This window comes from Littorina saxatilis, unplaced genomic scaffold (assembly GCF_037325665.1).
Source record: "Littorina saxatilis isolate snail1 unplaced genomic scaffold, US_GU_Lsax_2.0 scaffold_318, whole genome shotgun sequence".
NCBI classification, from domain to species: Eukaryota; Metazoa; Mollusca; class Gastropoda; order Littorinimorpha; family Littorinidae; genus Littorina; species Littorina saxatilis.
Genome location: NW_027128844.1, coordinates 60,001 through 76,828, shown reverse-complemented (window position 1 = coordinate 76,828; position 16,828 = coordinate 60,001). Strand labels below are relative to the sequence as shown.

Here is a 16,828-nt window from a genome sequence, read left to right as displayed (position 1 = left end):
GATGAAGCGCGGAACTGATCTTAGGGTTGTCATGGTGAAACCTCGCTTCTGAAACAGTGCTTCCTTGTAGTTATCATGCGATATGCTCGACTTTACAACCTGTTTGCTTACACCCTTTGCTTTTTAACCACCCCTTTCTCACTTGCAACACTGTACATCTTTGCACGCAATCCAACATACTCCTTAATTATCTTCCCATTCCTTTCATCTTTCATCTTTCAATAACCTTCTTGTAACATAACATTGAGTGCAATGGTGATTCTTTAGGGTAGTCGCAAGTGTCATAAAAAGAATCTTTTCCTTTTACTGCAGGACTTTCAGCTTCTAGATCTTTGTAAATGTCATCCGCTGGAATGTCAAGTAAGAATGAATCTGTGTCTGTGTAAAGTACTCTCGATTTGGGGATATCTTGGTTTCAAATAATCATACAAAACTCAGCATCAACAGTTTTGACAACTCTAGCACAGTAAAGCCTATGAATAACTGGTTTGTCAAGCTTGACTACAAGTTTTTTCATTAGATACCATACAGCTGTTCACATGAAAGTATTTTAAGTCTTGATACTGTGGTTTGGATGTCAGCTTGATGGCCTCATTTTCTCTTGTAACAAGTCTAACATCCTTTCTCTTGTGTGGGTTTTCCATTGTCTTACCAAAGCAACTGTTGTTCATACAGTTTAAAAAAGTCTTTCTCTGATGCATCAGCGGCTTTGGTTCTCAGTTCTGTGTTTTTCATGATGTAAGGTTTCATAAACTGTTTCTTGATCAAATAAAATTATACGATGAACAGCCTTCAAATTAATCCATGTCTAATGTAAAACTGTAACAGTCTGTAGTGACACACATACTTCTTTTTTGTGAACCAGATTGGGCACCAGCTTTGGAGGTTCTCTTGGGTTTACTTTTAACCTCTCAGCCGCTAAACGATAATCATTATGTAGATCATGAAGTGATAGTGGGATAGTCTAAGTCAACTTCTAGTATCCATCCCTTTCGACTGTCTGGACCTGCTTTTATATATTGCAGCACAACACATTGTGAAAATGGTCCTGAATAGATCTTAAAGTTCCGAAGTGGAAGCGTCTGACACATTGCCCCATACAAATTGTTTGCATCTAGATACATGATGTAATTAGAAGGTTTTCATAGGATCAAAGTCGTCCAATATTTGTTGTTGGCTTTGCAGTAATTGTGTGAAGCCATACTGATTCCTCCACGTAGTCCATTTTCAATCATCTGAAGTGTAGGTAGATCTGATAGCAAGTCAATCTTTACTCCTGTAAATCTAAGAAATGCATCCCAGCTCATGCCTGGTGCAGATATGTAATGTGAAAGGATCTAGATTGTAGTGCTTCATACATGTTCTTCTGTAATTCTCAAATATATCTGCAAGTAAACAAACATCAGCCAACAAATATTGATCATGATAATCACCCATTGTATTACATCCTAATTTATTCCATGCAGTCTTAGCGTGTTCATGAGTCTTCGTCACTTATACCTTTACCCTTCAGCCGTGAGAAGTAAGCATCCTTTGGTGGTAACTCATCTTCATCAAAACCTCTCCCACGATCCATGTATTCATATGGATAGACTTCCCTTTCTAACTAAGTCACTGTCAAAGTACTTACATGTGATTGGGAAAGCAGTTAGTGATGAAGATAAAGACTCAAGTGTTCCCATCAGATGTTGAGCAGGAATCGTAGAGGTATAAACTATTCAGAGTAAAGGCCATGTACTTTTCTGAAGACTGCGCAATGCATCTTGCTTTGTATTCATCAGTTACTGCCTGCATGATCAGATGTGAATCATAACCGCGCAAGTTATGGAAGAAGATTGGAAGCTTCCAAGTCTTAGGATCAAACTTTAATTGTAGATTACATTTGCTGTGTGCTGCTCCTCGGAACTGCCCACTTACATGATCATGATCTCTTACTATTGGATTGTCTGTGTTTGGTGTTAGACTTTGTTCGCATATCCAACACTGTGTGGTAGAGTTAAACTGTTCTTGGTCTTCAGGTTTCATAACAATGTCTGAAAGATTCAGTTGTTTGGAGCAGTCATTTCGCACTTGGTTCATTTGCTGTAAGAAGTTCTTTGCTGCATTAGGTCCTCTGTACAATTGCGGTTTAGAATGTTTACCATCTGAACTAACAACAATAAATGCATATGAACAGACTTGATGATTACTTAGAGTTACTGTTTTAGGTAGGTCTTTTGGTAAAGGTCCTTCATATGGCACAATGATAGATTCAAAGTCAGCATAAACAACATAAGGACTTTTTCTGTAGTTTGCATACATTCTTAAAATACACTTTGCTGTCTGGCGGTGGTGTTGTTAACTTCACAACCGCATCATCAACGCTCTTACAATGTTGCTTGTGTATAAGTGCTGCATGAATTGATGGAATACGCAAGAGACATCGCCTACAAAAGTCTTGTTTACTATTGTGATTGCTTGTGCTCGCCATCAGTCTACTCATTGTACGAATCAAAGTGTAATGATATTTTACACCATCAGTCATTAGTAACATGTCAACATGGTTAGTATCACAATCACCAATCGTTGGTGAGTTCTTTGATATTCTGACTGGTTTCAGTTCATCTTCCTCATCCCACGTGTAAACATTTACGGTGATGGGTTTGTTTTGCTGTTCAAATTTGTCAATGCTTGTAATGCTGACAGGAAATTCAATACCAGTAAAGTTTTAGTTTATTTCTGTATGCATGATAGTTAGACACTCTTTCTGCATTTTTCTTTACACTGTACAGTCTTTGCCAGAACACACCACATAAAACATTTGTCATCATCATTCTTTAATGTTCAGCACAGCACGTTTTTTTGACAAGAGCATGAGGTAAAGGTATGTAACTTCTACTCTGATGGGGGCAAATTTACTTAGCTTCAATTCTATTTTTAGAATTTCACCTTCTGACCATCCGGATCCTTTCATCTTTGCATCCTCTGCAGCTTGCTCAAACCGTTTCATCATTTCATCTGCCCAGTTTCCATTCAATTCTGCCATAGAATTAAGTGCTAGTTGTCTGGTTGAAACATGAACTTCTAGCACCTCATCACTGACTGTTTTGTATTTTATTAAACTGACTATCTGCGCTTTTACTGGAGGTTCAATCAACAAATTGTTTGGAATTTGTTCAATAGCGTCCTTGCACACTGGACTGCACATTTTGAGGATCCGTTACTTGTAATTCAACGGTGTCAAATACTGTCGATAAAGATTCTAATACAGAGTCTTCCATCGCTGTGAGTTTGATATTAATACTCAAAATAAAAATATAAATTAAAAAAATAAAGTTGCTTCCATTTTTGTTAACACTATAAAATCTGAAATAAAAAAATCATTTAACATTGTACCACGTGGAACTAATTGTAATTCCTCTTTACAAAGGCTCTTTGCGGTGCTGGTTCTCTCAAGTAATATATAGGTGGATTTGTCTCTACTATCTCTCTTGATTTCATGAATGTCAATACTCCAATTGGATCCGTTGCACGCTTCCTGCTGTCACCCTCAGCTTCACCGGGTGCATATAAATATCTGACTTTCTGATTGAAAGTAGTAATGCCACTGGTGTTGTTGACTTTGGAGCAACAGGTATTGTTTTTCTGTTTTGATTGCATCAACTGGTCTTAACCCTGTAGCTTTAAATACCTCCAGATTCATTGCTCTAAGTACTGATGGTAATCTTTTGACCCATTCAGTGTTACGCAATTTACTTTCTGTGTCCAAAAATTCCTGATGGTACTGATATGAAAACAGTTTTTCTGCCAACTGTTTTGTTAAAAGCTCTCAACATAGCCTGTGACCTGTGTTTTCCTGGAATACCTCTCTTCACTGTAACATGATGTTTTAACAGAAGCTGTTGACAGCTCCTTTAAACTCCTTACCATCATCGAACTGAATCATTCTGGAATACTTTTAGTGGTCCACGTCTGTAAATTTCTTGCAGGGCAACAGCTGTAGCTATAGCACTTTTCTCTGTCAACGGTTCAGCATCTTTGTATCTTGTTGCAACATCACTACAGTCAGTGGCATACTTATATTTCTTCCTTCTGACTGTGTCATGCGGTAAATACAGCAGGTCTATTTGATGAGTGTCATTCGGTTTAATGTTAACAAAGTGTGTGTCGTGTAATTTTTCTTGGTGCAGGTAAATAGATCTGCCAAACTGCCTGCTTTGACAACCATTTCTTTGTGCTATATCTTGAGAAACACCTGCTGCGTCACTGAGCTTGTCAATAGCAGTTCTTCCTTTCCAGTATCCTTTTGGGGAATAATATATTTTTAGATAACAAGCATCACTCGTGGTTTTTTTTAAATGACAGAATATTAAGATTTGACAGCACGCGCAAATAAGTAAACACAGCCATACCCAATAACAATGAAAACAATCTCGCCCACCTTCTGCTCTTCTGAAGCTGATAAAGTCACCCAGTTTTTTGGAGGAGCACTTGTCTTCATTTTCTTTCCAGTTACAATAGTATTCTTGAATGGCTGCATCAACATTGTCAAAGGTTTTGTTTGCATGTCCTTGCTGCCTGAGTTTATCATTCATAAAGTCTAACTGCGCATTCGTTTCTTCTCGTATTTCATCCTGTGCTTTTCGCCAGTTTGTTCCATGGCTTTGTTGTGCCTTTCCCTCTCTTCACCATTTTTGCAGTTTAGAAAACAAATAGTTTGCTGCAGAAAATGCAAGCGCATTTACAATCGCACCTCCCACCATCATAACCAAGCTAGCCATTTTATTGTCTTACATGTTTTATTTTCTGGAATAATTCCTTGCTTCAACCAAAAAGTCTTTTGTTGCAAAGGAAGCTGTCACAACACCAATTAGTTTAGCGCACCGTCTTCGAAGTCTAACTTTTCCCAAGTCGGCTGGTTTCATTCTGAGGAGACTTTTACCCAGTTGTGTAACCTACACTCAAGCCTCCAATCACTGCAGCGTGATAAACTAGATTAACTATTGTCTTTTCAGAACTCATTTTTATGTTTATCAAAATTAAAATATTAAATTATTCCATATGAAATGAATCCACTGCAGGTACTACTGTGGGCTTTTTTTATTGTTTGTACTGCTTTGTTTGTTGGTTTTGGTGTTTCTGATTTTGTGTTTTCTGATTTTGGTGTTTCTGACACTTTATATTTGCCTTGCCAAAGTTTGTAAAGCAAGTATCCACCTCCTCCAACAACAGCTGCTACAGCTACTTTTCTGTATGATAGAAATGAAGATTTTAATTCTTGATCAGTTTGTGTGACCTTAGTCACTTCGGAATGTTTGGTGTCTGCTCAACTTCAGACATAATGTTCTGCTTTGCCTTTTGATTTAACTTTTTTTGTCTGTTCCATTCGGCTAGTTTTTTTCCTGCTTCTACTCTTACCAGTTTTCTTTTCACTGGTGTTCACTTCTGGTATTTTTCGTCTGCTCCACTGTCCTGCTTCAACTGATCTGTCATCTTTTTTATTCTGAAAATTAATGTTTTGAAAGTAATTAATCCAGCAACAAATGGTACTAATAGGCACCAAATCGATAATACAGGCCACAGGCAAGAGATTCGAGGGACTTGAAACAACCAGGGTCCCATGAGTTAGATCATGTGTTAAGTCTTCCTCCGAGTCGAGAGGTGTAAAATGTCCAAAATCTTTGTGTACAAACTATAACAGTCCTGTCCAATACTTCTAACCATCTTAGAACCAGCACTGATTCATACCGTGCCATGATACTTTTCTATATCTTCTGAGGAAAGATGTTGTACTTCTTCCACAGTTAACTGCTGCCCAAGGTAGTGTTTTGTTTTTCCACAAAACCATCAAGTGAATACAATCTTTCTTTTTTATCAGGTATAGTCCTACTGTCACAGATTTCAATATCTGTAGCATCTGCATCAGCATTCATCACAGTTCATTTTATTTTGATGCAGAACAAATTAAAATCTAGTAATTAAACTTGAGTAAGAACTTAGGTAGTGAACTTAACAAGAACTTAGGTAGGAACTTAGGTAGGAACTTAGGTAGGAACTTGAGTAAGAACTTAACAAGAACTTAGGTAGGAACTTAGTAAGAACTTGACAAGAACTTGACAAGAACTTGACAAGGAACTTGAGTAAGAACTTGACAAGAACTTGAGTAAAACTTGACAGAACTTAGCAAGGATTTCTACAAACATACATACTGAACTGGTTGATCAGTTTTTAAAACCAGTTTCGAGTGCTTAGAAGATTTCAGATTATTCTTTATTCTTTCTCTCTCCTGTTTTGTTTTCCAATGACATCATTTTTCTCGAAGACACTCTTCAAACTGTCACGGTCCTTTGAATAGAACAATGTTATTGTTTTTGAGTTGCTCTCTAAAGTCTTTCAGACTGCATTGTATTTTTGTGTTAATAGCCAAACTGATATTAAGGCATGTCGTCCACTGAATGCAAGCTTTGCTAGTGCACTTTTCTTTCTAACAATGTCACGTTCTGCTGCACAGTCATCAATAATAAACAGTGTTGGCGTGTTCTGAAAAAGATCTAAATAATGCTCCAAGCAAACATTTAGACGATCAGAGGATTTACAATAAATATATTTTGATCAGACCATATTAATTTTCTCTCCTTGTATGTTCTGTTAATGCTTTATGGTTGGACAGAATATGACTATGTGTTCAAAGTGATTTATGTAAACAGTCTGTAATAATCCAAAACATATCTTGTTTTGCCCGCAACCTGTTGCCCACAAATCAAGAACAGTGTGGATCTTTTGGAAGAAAATCTAGATACTTCATTTTAAACACGTTCAATAACAATATCCTGTATCTGCTTTCAGAGATGTTTTAACTGCGCATCTGACACAACAAACACGTAGATCTTAACTGATTTTACTACTACTCCCTACTTCCTTTCCATTTGTATTGTGATTCCTTCTGATCCGTTTTTCAATTCGCCTTCCACTTCCATGCAGTTTGTTGTCGTCAGTTGTTCTGAGATCCAGCCATAACGCATATTTATTTGTCAAGAAATCTTCTACGCCAACACCGTGTAAATGTAGATCTTTAGCCACAAGATCAATGTTGGGTCTTTCAATCTTCCTCCAGTAAAGTACTTTCTTGCTTCATCATAGTGTTGGTATGGCAGCATGCCAGATGCAAATATTTGGTTTGGCTGCCCTTCAATTGTGCAATATACTCTATTGATTAGTGGATTGTAAAACTTTTCTATTTGCCTTTCATATGAATCTTTTGGTTCCTCAAACAACATAAGTATTCCCTTCATTGACCTAGCTGGTGTATTCAAGTTAATGTTCCAGATTGGATCAGCCTGGCTTTTTGAAAGTGTACTGTGATTCAACACTCTTCATCTATAGATAGGCAGCTTAGAACTGTACTGATTTTCTAATAAGTCTAGCCAGTTCAGGATGGTTTACAACATCAAACTCTAAAGAAATTCCAGACACCTTATACTTTTGCTTCCGGGTCTTGTGAAAGCATAACACGATCATAACTATTGAAAGTCAGGTCGTATGACAGGCCTGTCACGCAATGCTCCCTTGATAGAAGGGAGGATGTGAATTTATGAGTTCAAAGTCAGTGGAATACAACATTTGTTTCCAAAAGCAACATTGACAGCGTTATCTTTTTTGTTGTCCAGCTTTATCTCCTGCTCCCTATTCTAACTTTTATCCATTGTCTGACTGAATCCCTTGAAACACTCTGTTTTTCTTTCATTGTCAGTCAACCAATTATCTGCATAACTAAAAATACATCTGCATTATTCAATGACATCACTTCCCGCCTTCCAGTTTGACAGTGATCTTCCTCACAATTGCTCTTCCTACATTATAAGCCAAAGTCCTATTTTCATCTGAGCCAGATTCTAATTCTAATTTGAATGATAGTCTTACAGTGCCTGGTACAATAACATCGTTCTTACCTAGATTAGGAAACCTAACAGTAAGTATTTCTTCTGATCATAGTAGAAGGATTATTTGTAACTATAACTGTTTGCCTTATTCCTTTTTACCCCGAGAGGTTTCTTTCAGCCTTCTGTAAGGATTCAAGAACAGAACCGAACGATTGTGCCATCTTTTTTTATTTTCAAATAAAAAATAAGTTACAATGGCAGAAGGTGGATTTGAAGATTTATTTGAGCCAGCGGACGACATGAGCGAAGCAATCCCTTTGGTTCCCTCCATCATTCACTGCATTATGAGGTGGCACGACATGAACTTCTGGAAGGGTAAGTTAGAGATTTCTACAAAAGTTTAGGAGAAGAACCTGATGTTTTTTAGATCCAAACCAGTTCAAAATGGAAGCAAATCATTTATATACAACTAGCGATAAAGGAGAAAAAGTCAACTTACATATAAATCTAATCCTGCTAAGTTTCTATCAAAAGTTTCACTAAAACAAAAACTTACTGCTAATCGACTTAGGCAATTAGATATTGTGCCTAGCACACGGTCACCATCTTCCCATGTTGTTTCCTTACTTCAACAAGCAGAACTAGGACTACCCAACTGCTACTCAAATAGAATCTGTTCCATTGCAAGATCTTAATAAACTTGCAGATGAGGCTGATCACTTATACAAGAGATAGAGACTTCTTTTTTCTGAGGAAACTTCACTGAAGACTCCACATGAACTATTACCTATGAGAGAAATAGAAGCCCTTAATCAATCACTACAAACCATCAGAGGTGAATAGCAAATAATCTGTCAAAACTAGGTCAGCTGGATGAAGATATAAACAAAGAGAAACAAAAACTTGCTGATGCTGATGATTTGAACCTAGAACAAGAAGTAAAAAACAGAATTTCTAAGCGTTTAAAAGATTTGCAGGAGGAGAAAGCCATAAGGTTAGAAGTTCTAAGTAACAATAGAGAACAACTGAGAACACAGGTCAGCAGAATAAAAAATACAATTCAAAGAATCCTTTACGAAGACACAACTCTTGCTGAAAGAATTAGAACGCTTTTCAGAGAGCAGGGAATCACAATAGCTAGTATACTAACTGCGCTAGGATTTGCAATAAGCACATTAGTGTTAACACTCACAGGTGGCACTGTCACACCACTCCACCTCCACCTTCACCTTCATCTCCATCTGATCCGGGATGGGTAAAGAAACAACTCAAACACATTGCAGAACTATTAAAGAAACTAGCAGCAAAAGCTTTGGATGCACTTCCAGGAATCATTGGTTCAATTGTTAGCTGGCTGTTATCTTTTGCAGGTAAAGTTGTTGGTTTCATGGCTGAACATCTCTGGACTTTAATAGTTTTAATTGCAGGTGTTCTGCTAACGAGAATAAAGCAAAAGTAAGCCTACACCCACTCCACCAATTACTAGAGCAGTCTTCTGCGATTCATGATCATCACTAATACTAACAGCTTGATCATCACTAGTGACAGAATGATCTTCACCTGCAGCGTGATCTTCACTTGTCACGCTTTGTTTCTGTTCATTGTGATATGGCTGTAACATCGTTCTGATTTCTGAATTCAGTTCTTCACACCTTTCCAAGCGGCTGGGTGTCACTAGCAATAATGATTTCATTGTTATAATTTGTTATTGTTCCAATCTGCAGCTGGAGATCAGAAGGTAACATGTAAAGGCCGTTACCAACAGCAAAGTCAACTTTTGATCTTGCATAACGGAGAGAGTCTTGATACCTTTTGATGCTGGAAGGCAGATCAACTGCAGAGTTTATGACATCTTCTAAATTTGATAACAACTGTTTCTGTGCACCAAACCTGTGCTTGTTCTCATTATGTTTTGATCGTGTCTGTGCCTGCGAGCCTAGCAAGCACCACGTATATGTTCGGATAGATTCATTGATCCTTTCAACACCTGATCCAGTGAAACCTTTGCCGGTGTCTAATATAAAAGTAGTCCATGCATTGTGGTGCTGTTGTTCTATTGATCCTAACTGTACCTGCACATTTGAAGAAAAAGATGTATGACCTGGCCAGTAATCAAATTATACCTCCTGTGGACACCCCATAAATATAGTGTTCCCATGCCATGGTTTTTGTCTTGCTTTTGCCTAAAGTCGGTCTTAAAATCTATATTGAATTCATTGCAGAGACGCTCATACACTTTCATGTTTATCCTATTGTTGAATGGGTTCCAGCTCTTTTCATGCGGCATTGGTGCCTGAAGTTCAGACAAGATTCTCCTGCACTGATAGTAAACGTGAAATGTGTACACACACTTTGTCAGTAAGTTTGAATTATTCATGTGGTCTGCATAGGACACTCCACATCCTGTGGTTGCACAGAATATTGCAAAGTTTAACTGATTCTGATAGAACTGAATTGGGTGAGAGTTTCACATCTTTGGAACACTATCATTTTTGATTGGGGGATTTAGGTAAGAATGGAATGGGTCAGGCACTTTAACGCGAATGGATTCTGTTTCTGTTACAGCAAAGTCCAACTCATGGAAAGAAATAGTCTTTGGATTGTAATATGGTCCAGTTTTGTATTTAACGTCTTTGTTGAATTTATACTGAATCATTTTTGTTGTTGAATAAAAAATGTTTATCACACTAACAAATGTGAAGACTAGTGTGCCAGTTAAACTTGCAAACCCTATCAACAATCAAAATGGAGGAATGAAAGTTGCACTGCATGAAATTATGTACAAGGTTACTTGGTATAATATCAGTAAAAAAAAAGGCTAACAACTGGGTTAGAATTAATGGTAAAACACATTCTGTAGAAGATGGTTACTATGACTTCTGCACTTTAGAGAAAGAATTGTTTGCTCCAGTAGGTATTACAGCGAGTTTAAATCATGCAAGTCTCATTGCTACTCTTACTATGCCCAAAACTAGAGAAGTAAACGTTGAGTTTCCAACCAAACTCCTTGATATGCTTGGAATTACAAAAATATACAAGGGAACACGTCCCATTACATGGATGTTAACAGTGTACTGTTTGTTCACATGAGAGAGCTTAACACATCCTATAATCTGTTTAATGATCAGCGTTCTGATCTGCTTAGGATTCTTCCACCGAGTGATGCCTCTTTTTGTAAAATGCACGTGCCAACATTTAAGACACTTCAGTTCAAGGACTTGGAGGAAGGGTGTCATGAATTCCTACACATTGATCTGAAAAATCAAAGTGGACAACCAGTTGATTGTTTGGTTTAACATTACATTGGAAATAGTTCCATAAAATATTGAGTATTAAAATGTCGAGTGGACCTACAATAGCTTATCCTGTTGCATGTTCAACTATAGAGTTGAAAGATTTAGCAGACGCTATCGACTTTGAGAGCAATGCTGAAGTTGGTGCAGTGTATGCATTCGAGTTTACAGACACCGGTTATTACAAGAGAAAGGAAATCGACGATGAAAAGAAACCAAGATTCCTCAAACTAGGTCAAATCCGTGATGTTAATGTACCTGATCCAATTGTCGATGACACATTCTACATGTGGAAACATCAGAATAAAAATGGGTACTTAGTCCTGTTATGAAAAAGATTGACTGGGAAATGAAGTTTGAATTTGTGAGTCCATACACTCTTGTTGGAAAAGACGACACATTCCGTAAGTCAATCAATGCTAAACCACTAATTGTTAGCCTTGTTCCTGCGATTAACAGCAGGGGAGAAGTTGCAGTTAAACCTTTCCATAAGAACAACTATCTCATTCACAGAAAACAAAGTGTTGAAAAGGACGCTGACACCATTGTCGATTTTATACCCAAGCTTCCAATAGGGCAGAATGCAACTATGATATTTGATATAGTTGTCAGGAAAAGGGAAGAAACCACAAACACTGTTCTAATGAGAGGAATAAATCTCAACTGGAGACCATTAAATGTTGAAGAAGTCAGAGTATTTATTGCTGTTCAAAAGGATTCTAACACAATAAAAAAACAGACGTCAAACCAAAATGTTGTTGTTAACGCAGATATAAATAATTTAACAGAAATAAGAAGTATTAATCTTACTTATCTTGATTTGATTGCTTTCTACTATACAGATAAGGTGTTAAGCAATGAACAGCTTCAAAGCTTAGCAGAAACACTGGCCAGTGAGAATTAAGATAAATATTTTATATTTTGCATTAAAAAGATGACTAGCAGTGTGAAGCTTTATCCTAATATTGATGAAAGTGCAGCAGAAAGTCAACAATTCAGACTGGCACACATTAGTAATATACAAAAACAACTAGAAGATGAATTAGAAAAATATTCTCGCGCTAGACGTAAGTACTCAACAACTTACAACAGCCTTTCTAATGCCAGCACTGGTTCTACTATCCTTGCATCAGCTGCAGGTGTAACGGGAACAATTCTGTTAGCTACCGGAGTAGGGACTCCAGTTTCTCTAATCCTAGGTGGTGTCGCAGCAGCAGTTGGTGGTTTATCATTTATAGCATCAGCTATAATGAAAAAAATTGTGAAAAAGCTTGAAAAACACGAATCCATTTCCACTCTTGCATCATCAAAATTGTCTAGCCTAAAACTGTCTATCAGTAAAGCACTTGAAGATTCAAAAGTTTCTGACGAAGAATTCAAACAGATACAAACAGACTTTGATGACTACAAAAGTAAGAAAGCAAGTATTCAAACAAAAACACGAGCTGAATATAACAAGCCACTCGATATAGAAGATCTGAAAAAGCAGTTTTTAAAAAAGGGGATTCAAATAGGACGGGAAGAAAAAGTAAAAATAGAATCACTTGTAAAGAGTTAACTATTCGTTTAGACAGTCACATTGCATGTATCAGATATAATTCTAACAGTGAAAGAACATATGAAGTAAAGTTTGTAAATGAGAGAGCGTATTGAGCTTAAGAATGTTGTATCAGAGAAAGGGAGAATGTACGTTCTGGGTTACTGATTCCGACAGACCCGGCATTGGTTCAAAACAACCTTACTTTACTGTATTTTTTTTTTTGTATGGATTTATGCAGTATTTTTCTGATTTTGTCGCATGTTTCATTTTAGTAAAAGTTTAGTCCAGAAGCCTATTTTGCGTTAATATTTAGGGTCTGTCGGAATCGGTGAGCCAGAACGTACATTCTCCCTTTCTCTACTGGAGTGGTATAGCAGTTGTGCTAACGGTGAGTATAAAGGCACGAATCCCAACGCGTTAGATGACACAGATAGGGACTGGAGTGGTATAGCAGTTGTGCTAACGGTGAGTTTAAAGGCACGAATCCCAACGCGTTAGATGACACAGATAGGGACTGGAGTGGTATAGCAGTTGTGCTAACGGTGAGTGTAAAGGCACGAATCCCAACGCGTTAGATGACACAGATAGGGCCTGGAGTGGTGTAGCAGTTGTGCTAACGGTGAGTGTAAAGGCACGTTCCTTCTCGTGAAAGCAGTTGTCCTTCCCTTTATCTCAAATCTGCCTGGGTGGCCGAGTGGTAACGCACTTGCGCTCGGAAGCGAGAGGTTGCGTGTTCAGGCCTGGGTCAGGCCGCAATTTTCTCCCCCCTTTCCTAACCAAGGTGGTGGGTTCAAGTGCTAGTCTTTCGGATGAGACGAAAAACCGAGGTCCCTTCGTGTACACTACATTGGGGTGTGCACGTTAAAGATCCCACGATTGACAAAAGGATCTTTCCTGGCAAAATTGTATAGGCATAGATAAAAATGTCCATCAAATACCCGTGGGACTTGGAATAAAGTAAAAAAAATTCCATCTCACACGGCATTAAGTCTCAGGAAACATGAATACACGCATGCAGGAAAAAAAAAAATATGGGTAGCGCCGTATGTATGGCAGCTCGCTTTCCCCGGGGAGAAAGCAGCCCGAATTTCCATGAGGGTAACCTCACTGGACTGTAAATCTTATCCAATCCAATCCAATCCTTCCACTTAAACAAATGCAAAAAAATCAAAATCATTGATAAGAGTGCTTCGTGTATTTAGCAAACTTGCCAAACGCTTTTCTGCATGTTTTGATACGGTGTCTTTTTTTTCCTAAAAAAAGCCAATTTTTCCTTTTCAAAGTGAACTAGTACTATTTCATAAATAGTATACATGTAATGCAAAATGGGAGGAAACGTATGCAGATTTTTGACATTGCCCTCTCCGTGTGTGTGTGTGTGTGTGTGTGTGTGTGTAAGTGTGTGTGTGTGTGTGTGTGTATGTGTGTGTCTGTGTGTGCGTGCGCGCGCGCGTGTGTGTGTGTGTGTGTGTGTGTGTGTGTGTGTGTGTGTGTGTGCGTGTGCGTACAGAAGGCCAAAGGGTGGGACTGTACTTTAAATATATTGTTTTAGCATGAATCAAGACTATCGCATTTCACAGTTTAGAAGAAAACCTTTGAAGAGATGTATGCATAAGCTGCAGTTACAAAGAGGCATAGTCCTATCTTCGTACATGCTTAGATAACTTCATACTATTTGTTCTGCCTGGTTTACTCTAGTGTCATGTCCACCATCATGGATATTTGTGTAATGTGACATACAGTTTGTGTCACGTAAAATAATCTCTTGCTTGAGGCCGTGCCCTAGTTACTAACTATTAACTGTTGCATGGTGTCCTGTTTTTACATTTAGTCAAGTTTTGACTAAATGTTTTAACGTAGGAGGGGAATCGCGACGAGGGTTTGGTGTATGTGTGTGTGTGTGTGTGTCTGTCTGTGCGTGTGTGTGTGTAGAGCGATTCAGACTAAACTACTGGACCAATCTTTATGAAATTTTACATGAGAGTTCCTGGGAATGATATCCACGGACGATTTTTTTGATAAACGTCTTTGATGACGTCATATCCGGCTTTTTGTAAAAGTTGAGGCGGCACTGTCACACCCTCATTTTTCAATCAAATTGATTGAAATTTTGGCCAAGCAATCTTCGACGAAGGCTGGACTTGGTATTGCATTTCAGCTTGGTGGCTTAAAAATTAATTAATGACTTTCGTCATTAAATATCTGAAAATTGTAAAAAAACCATTTTTTTTATAAAACGATCCAAATTTACGTTCATCTTATTTTTTATCATGTTCTGATTCCAAAAACATATAAATATGTTATATTCGTATTAAAAACAAGCTCTGAAAATTAAAAATATAAAAATTATGATCAAAATTAGCTTTCCGAAATCGATTTAAGAACAATTTCATCTTATTTCTTGTCGGTTCCTGATTCTAAAAACATATAGATATGATATGTTTGGATTAAAAACACGCTCAGAAAGTTAAAACGAAGAGAGGTACAGTAAAGCGTGCTATGAAGCTAAGCGCAACCGCTACCGCGCCAAACAGGCTCGTCACTTTCACTGCCTTTTGCACTAGCGGCGGACTACGTTCAGTTTCATTCTGTGAGTTCCACAGCTTGACTAAATGTAGTAATTTCGCCTTACGCGACTTGTTTTTTTAATACAATGTTGAATCTGAACCTGAACGGCTTTATCCTCGGACGCCCCCCCCCCCCCCCCCCCCCAACCAGATTCCCCGCTTGGTCATCCTTGTACCCCTGTCTCATTTTAGAACCCCTACCCGTTAATACACTTGGTCCAGCCCTGACAGTCGTATCAGACATGACATCCAAATACAATAGACTGTCAACGTTCCAAAATTCAAAATAAAAAACCCAAGAAAGTTATGTTTATTACATTTTTGGCTCACGTAAGTGTAGCCTATGCGATCGTAACTTTGTCTGTCTGTGCGTTTGTACGTGTGTGCGTGTGTGTGTGTGTTTGTTTGTGCGTGTGTATGTCTGTGGTAGAAACCTTAACATTTCGTCATTTGAAGACGTCTCATTATGACGTAAGAGGGTTAGACGTCACGCGAAGGAATTACTGAAAGTCTCGGTCATTGTTATTTTGAGCGGGCCGAGACTCGTTGGCAGTCGTGTCCCTGTAAGTAGGCTACATGCAGACAGACAGTACCCAATATTGACGGACTGTGTGATGATATCTTCTGCTATGGTCTGTTGAGACAGTGATATCAAAATCGAGACAGGAGGTCGAGATTTTGATATCACTGTCGAAACAGACCAATAGCAGAAGATATCATCACACAGTCAGTCAATGTTAGATATATTGCTAATTCTCTGGACATTTTGTATTTACCGTTAAGAAATTACAAAAATATTTGTCTCAGTTTTGGCTGTTCCATATCCCTCCCTCTGATTATTATTTCTTTTTGTTCACTCTTTTCTTGTACTTTTCAGTATTTAAAAATGTCTTTTCTTTCTAAAAGTCTTTAGTCACTTGCTCAACTAAATTCTGGGATCATTACATTTTCATATAAATTTGTTTGTTTTTGAATTCAGGTGTTTTTGTTTTTGAAGTGAGGAAGCAATAAAGAGGTCGTCGATATCAAAACTGATATCGACGGAAATGTCGTCGATATCACTTTTACAATGAGCTCAGTTTTGCCCAATTGACCAATGGAAATCCACGTAACATATGAAATAGCAATATATCTAGATCTAGTGTCTCCCTTTCTTGCACAGTTTCACCTATGCTCTTTCTGTGTGTGTGTGTGTGTGTGTGTGTGTGTGTGTGTGTGTGTGTGTGTGTGTGTGTGTGTGTGTGTGTGTGTGTGTGTGTGTGTTTGTGTGTGTGTATGTGTGACGGAGTGATTGAGTTTGTGTTACTGTTTGTCGATTTCTTACGTGAGCCTTGAAAGCTTCGCCTCTTGTTTACTTTTGTTTTTTTAAACCTTTACGTTCACTGATTTTTGACCCAGCGTTTTTTGAAGAGAACAGACAGACAAACACTCATAATACAGGGGGAAAAAAACCCACTTATTTGTCAAATTGCCTAGATTGTCTTGCTTGCGTCTTCCGAGCGAGCTGTTGTGCAATTTGACCAGTAAGATTATTTTCTGTATTATAAGTTCACTCAAGAGATCGCTGGG

At 38.0% G+C, this 16,828-nt stretch overlaps 2 protein-coding genes across 2 annotated transcripts in view; both read left to right on the top strand.

The window, feature by feature from the left end:
- LOC138957173 (sodium/potassium/calcium exchanger 3-like) overlaps positions 1-272 on the top strand; it is a 2,785-nt gene extending 2,513 nt beyond the window's left edge. Inside the window, exon 4 of the mRNA XM_070328331.1 lies at positions 268-272. Within this exon, the coding sequence (XP_070184432.1) occupies positions 268-272 (5 nt within the window). The remainder of the gene's footprint in view (positions 1-267) is intronic.
- The window catches only part of LOC138957174 (sodium/potassium/calcium exchanger 5-like), a gene marked incomplete in the record, with an annotated part of 34,063 nt that overhangs the window by 2,740 nt on the left and 14,495 nt on the right, over positions 1-16,828 (top strand).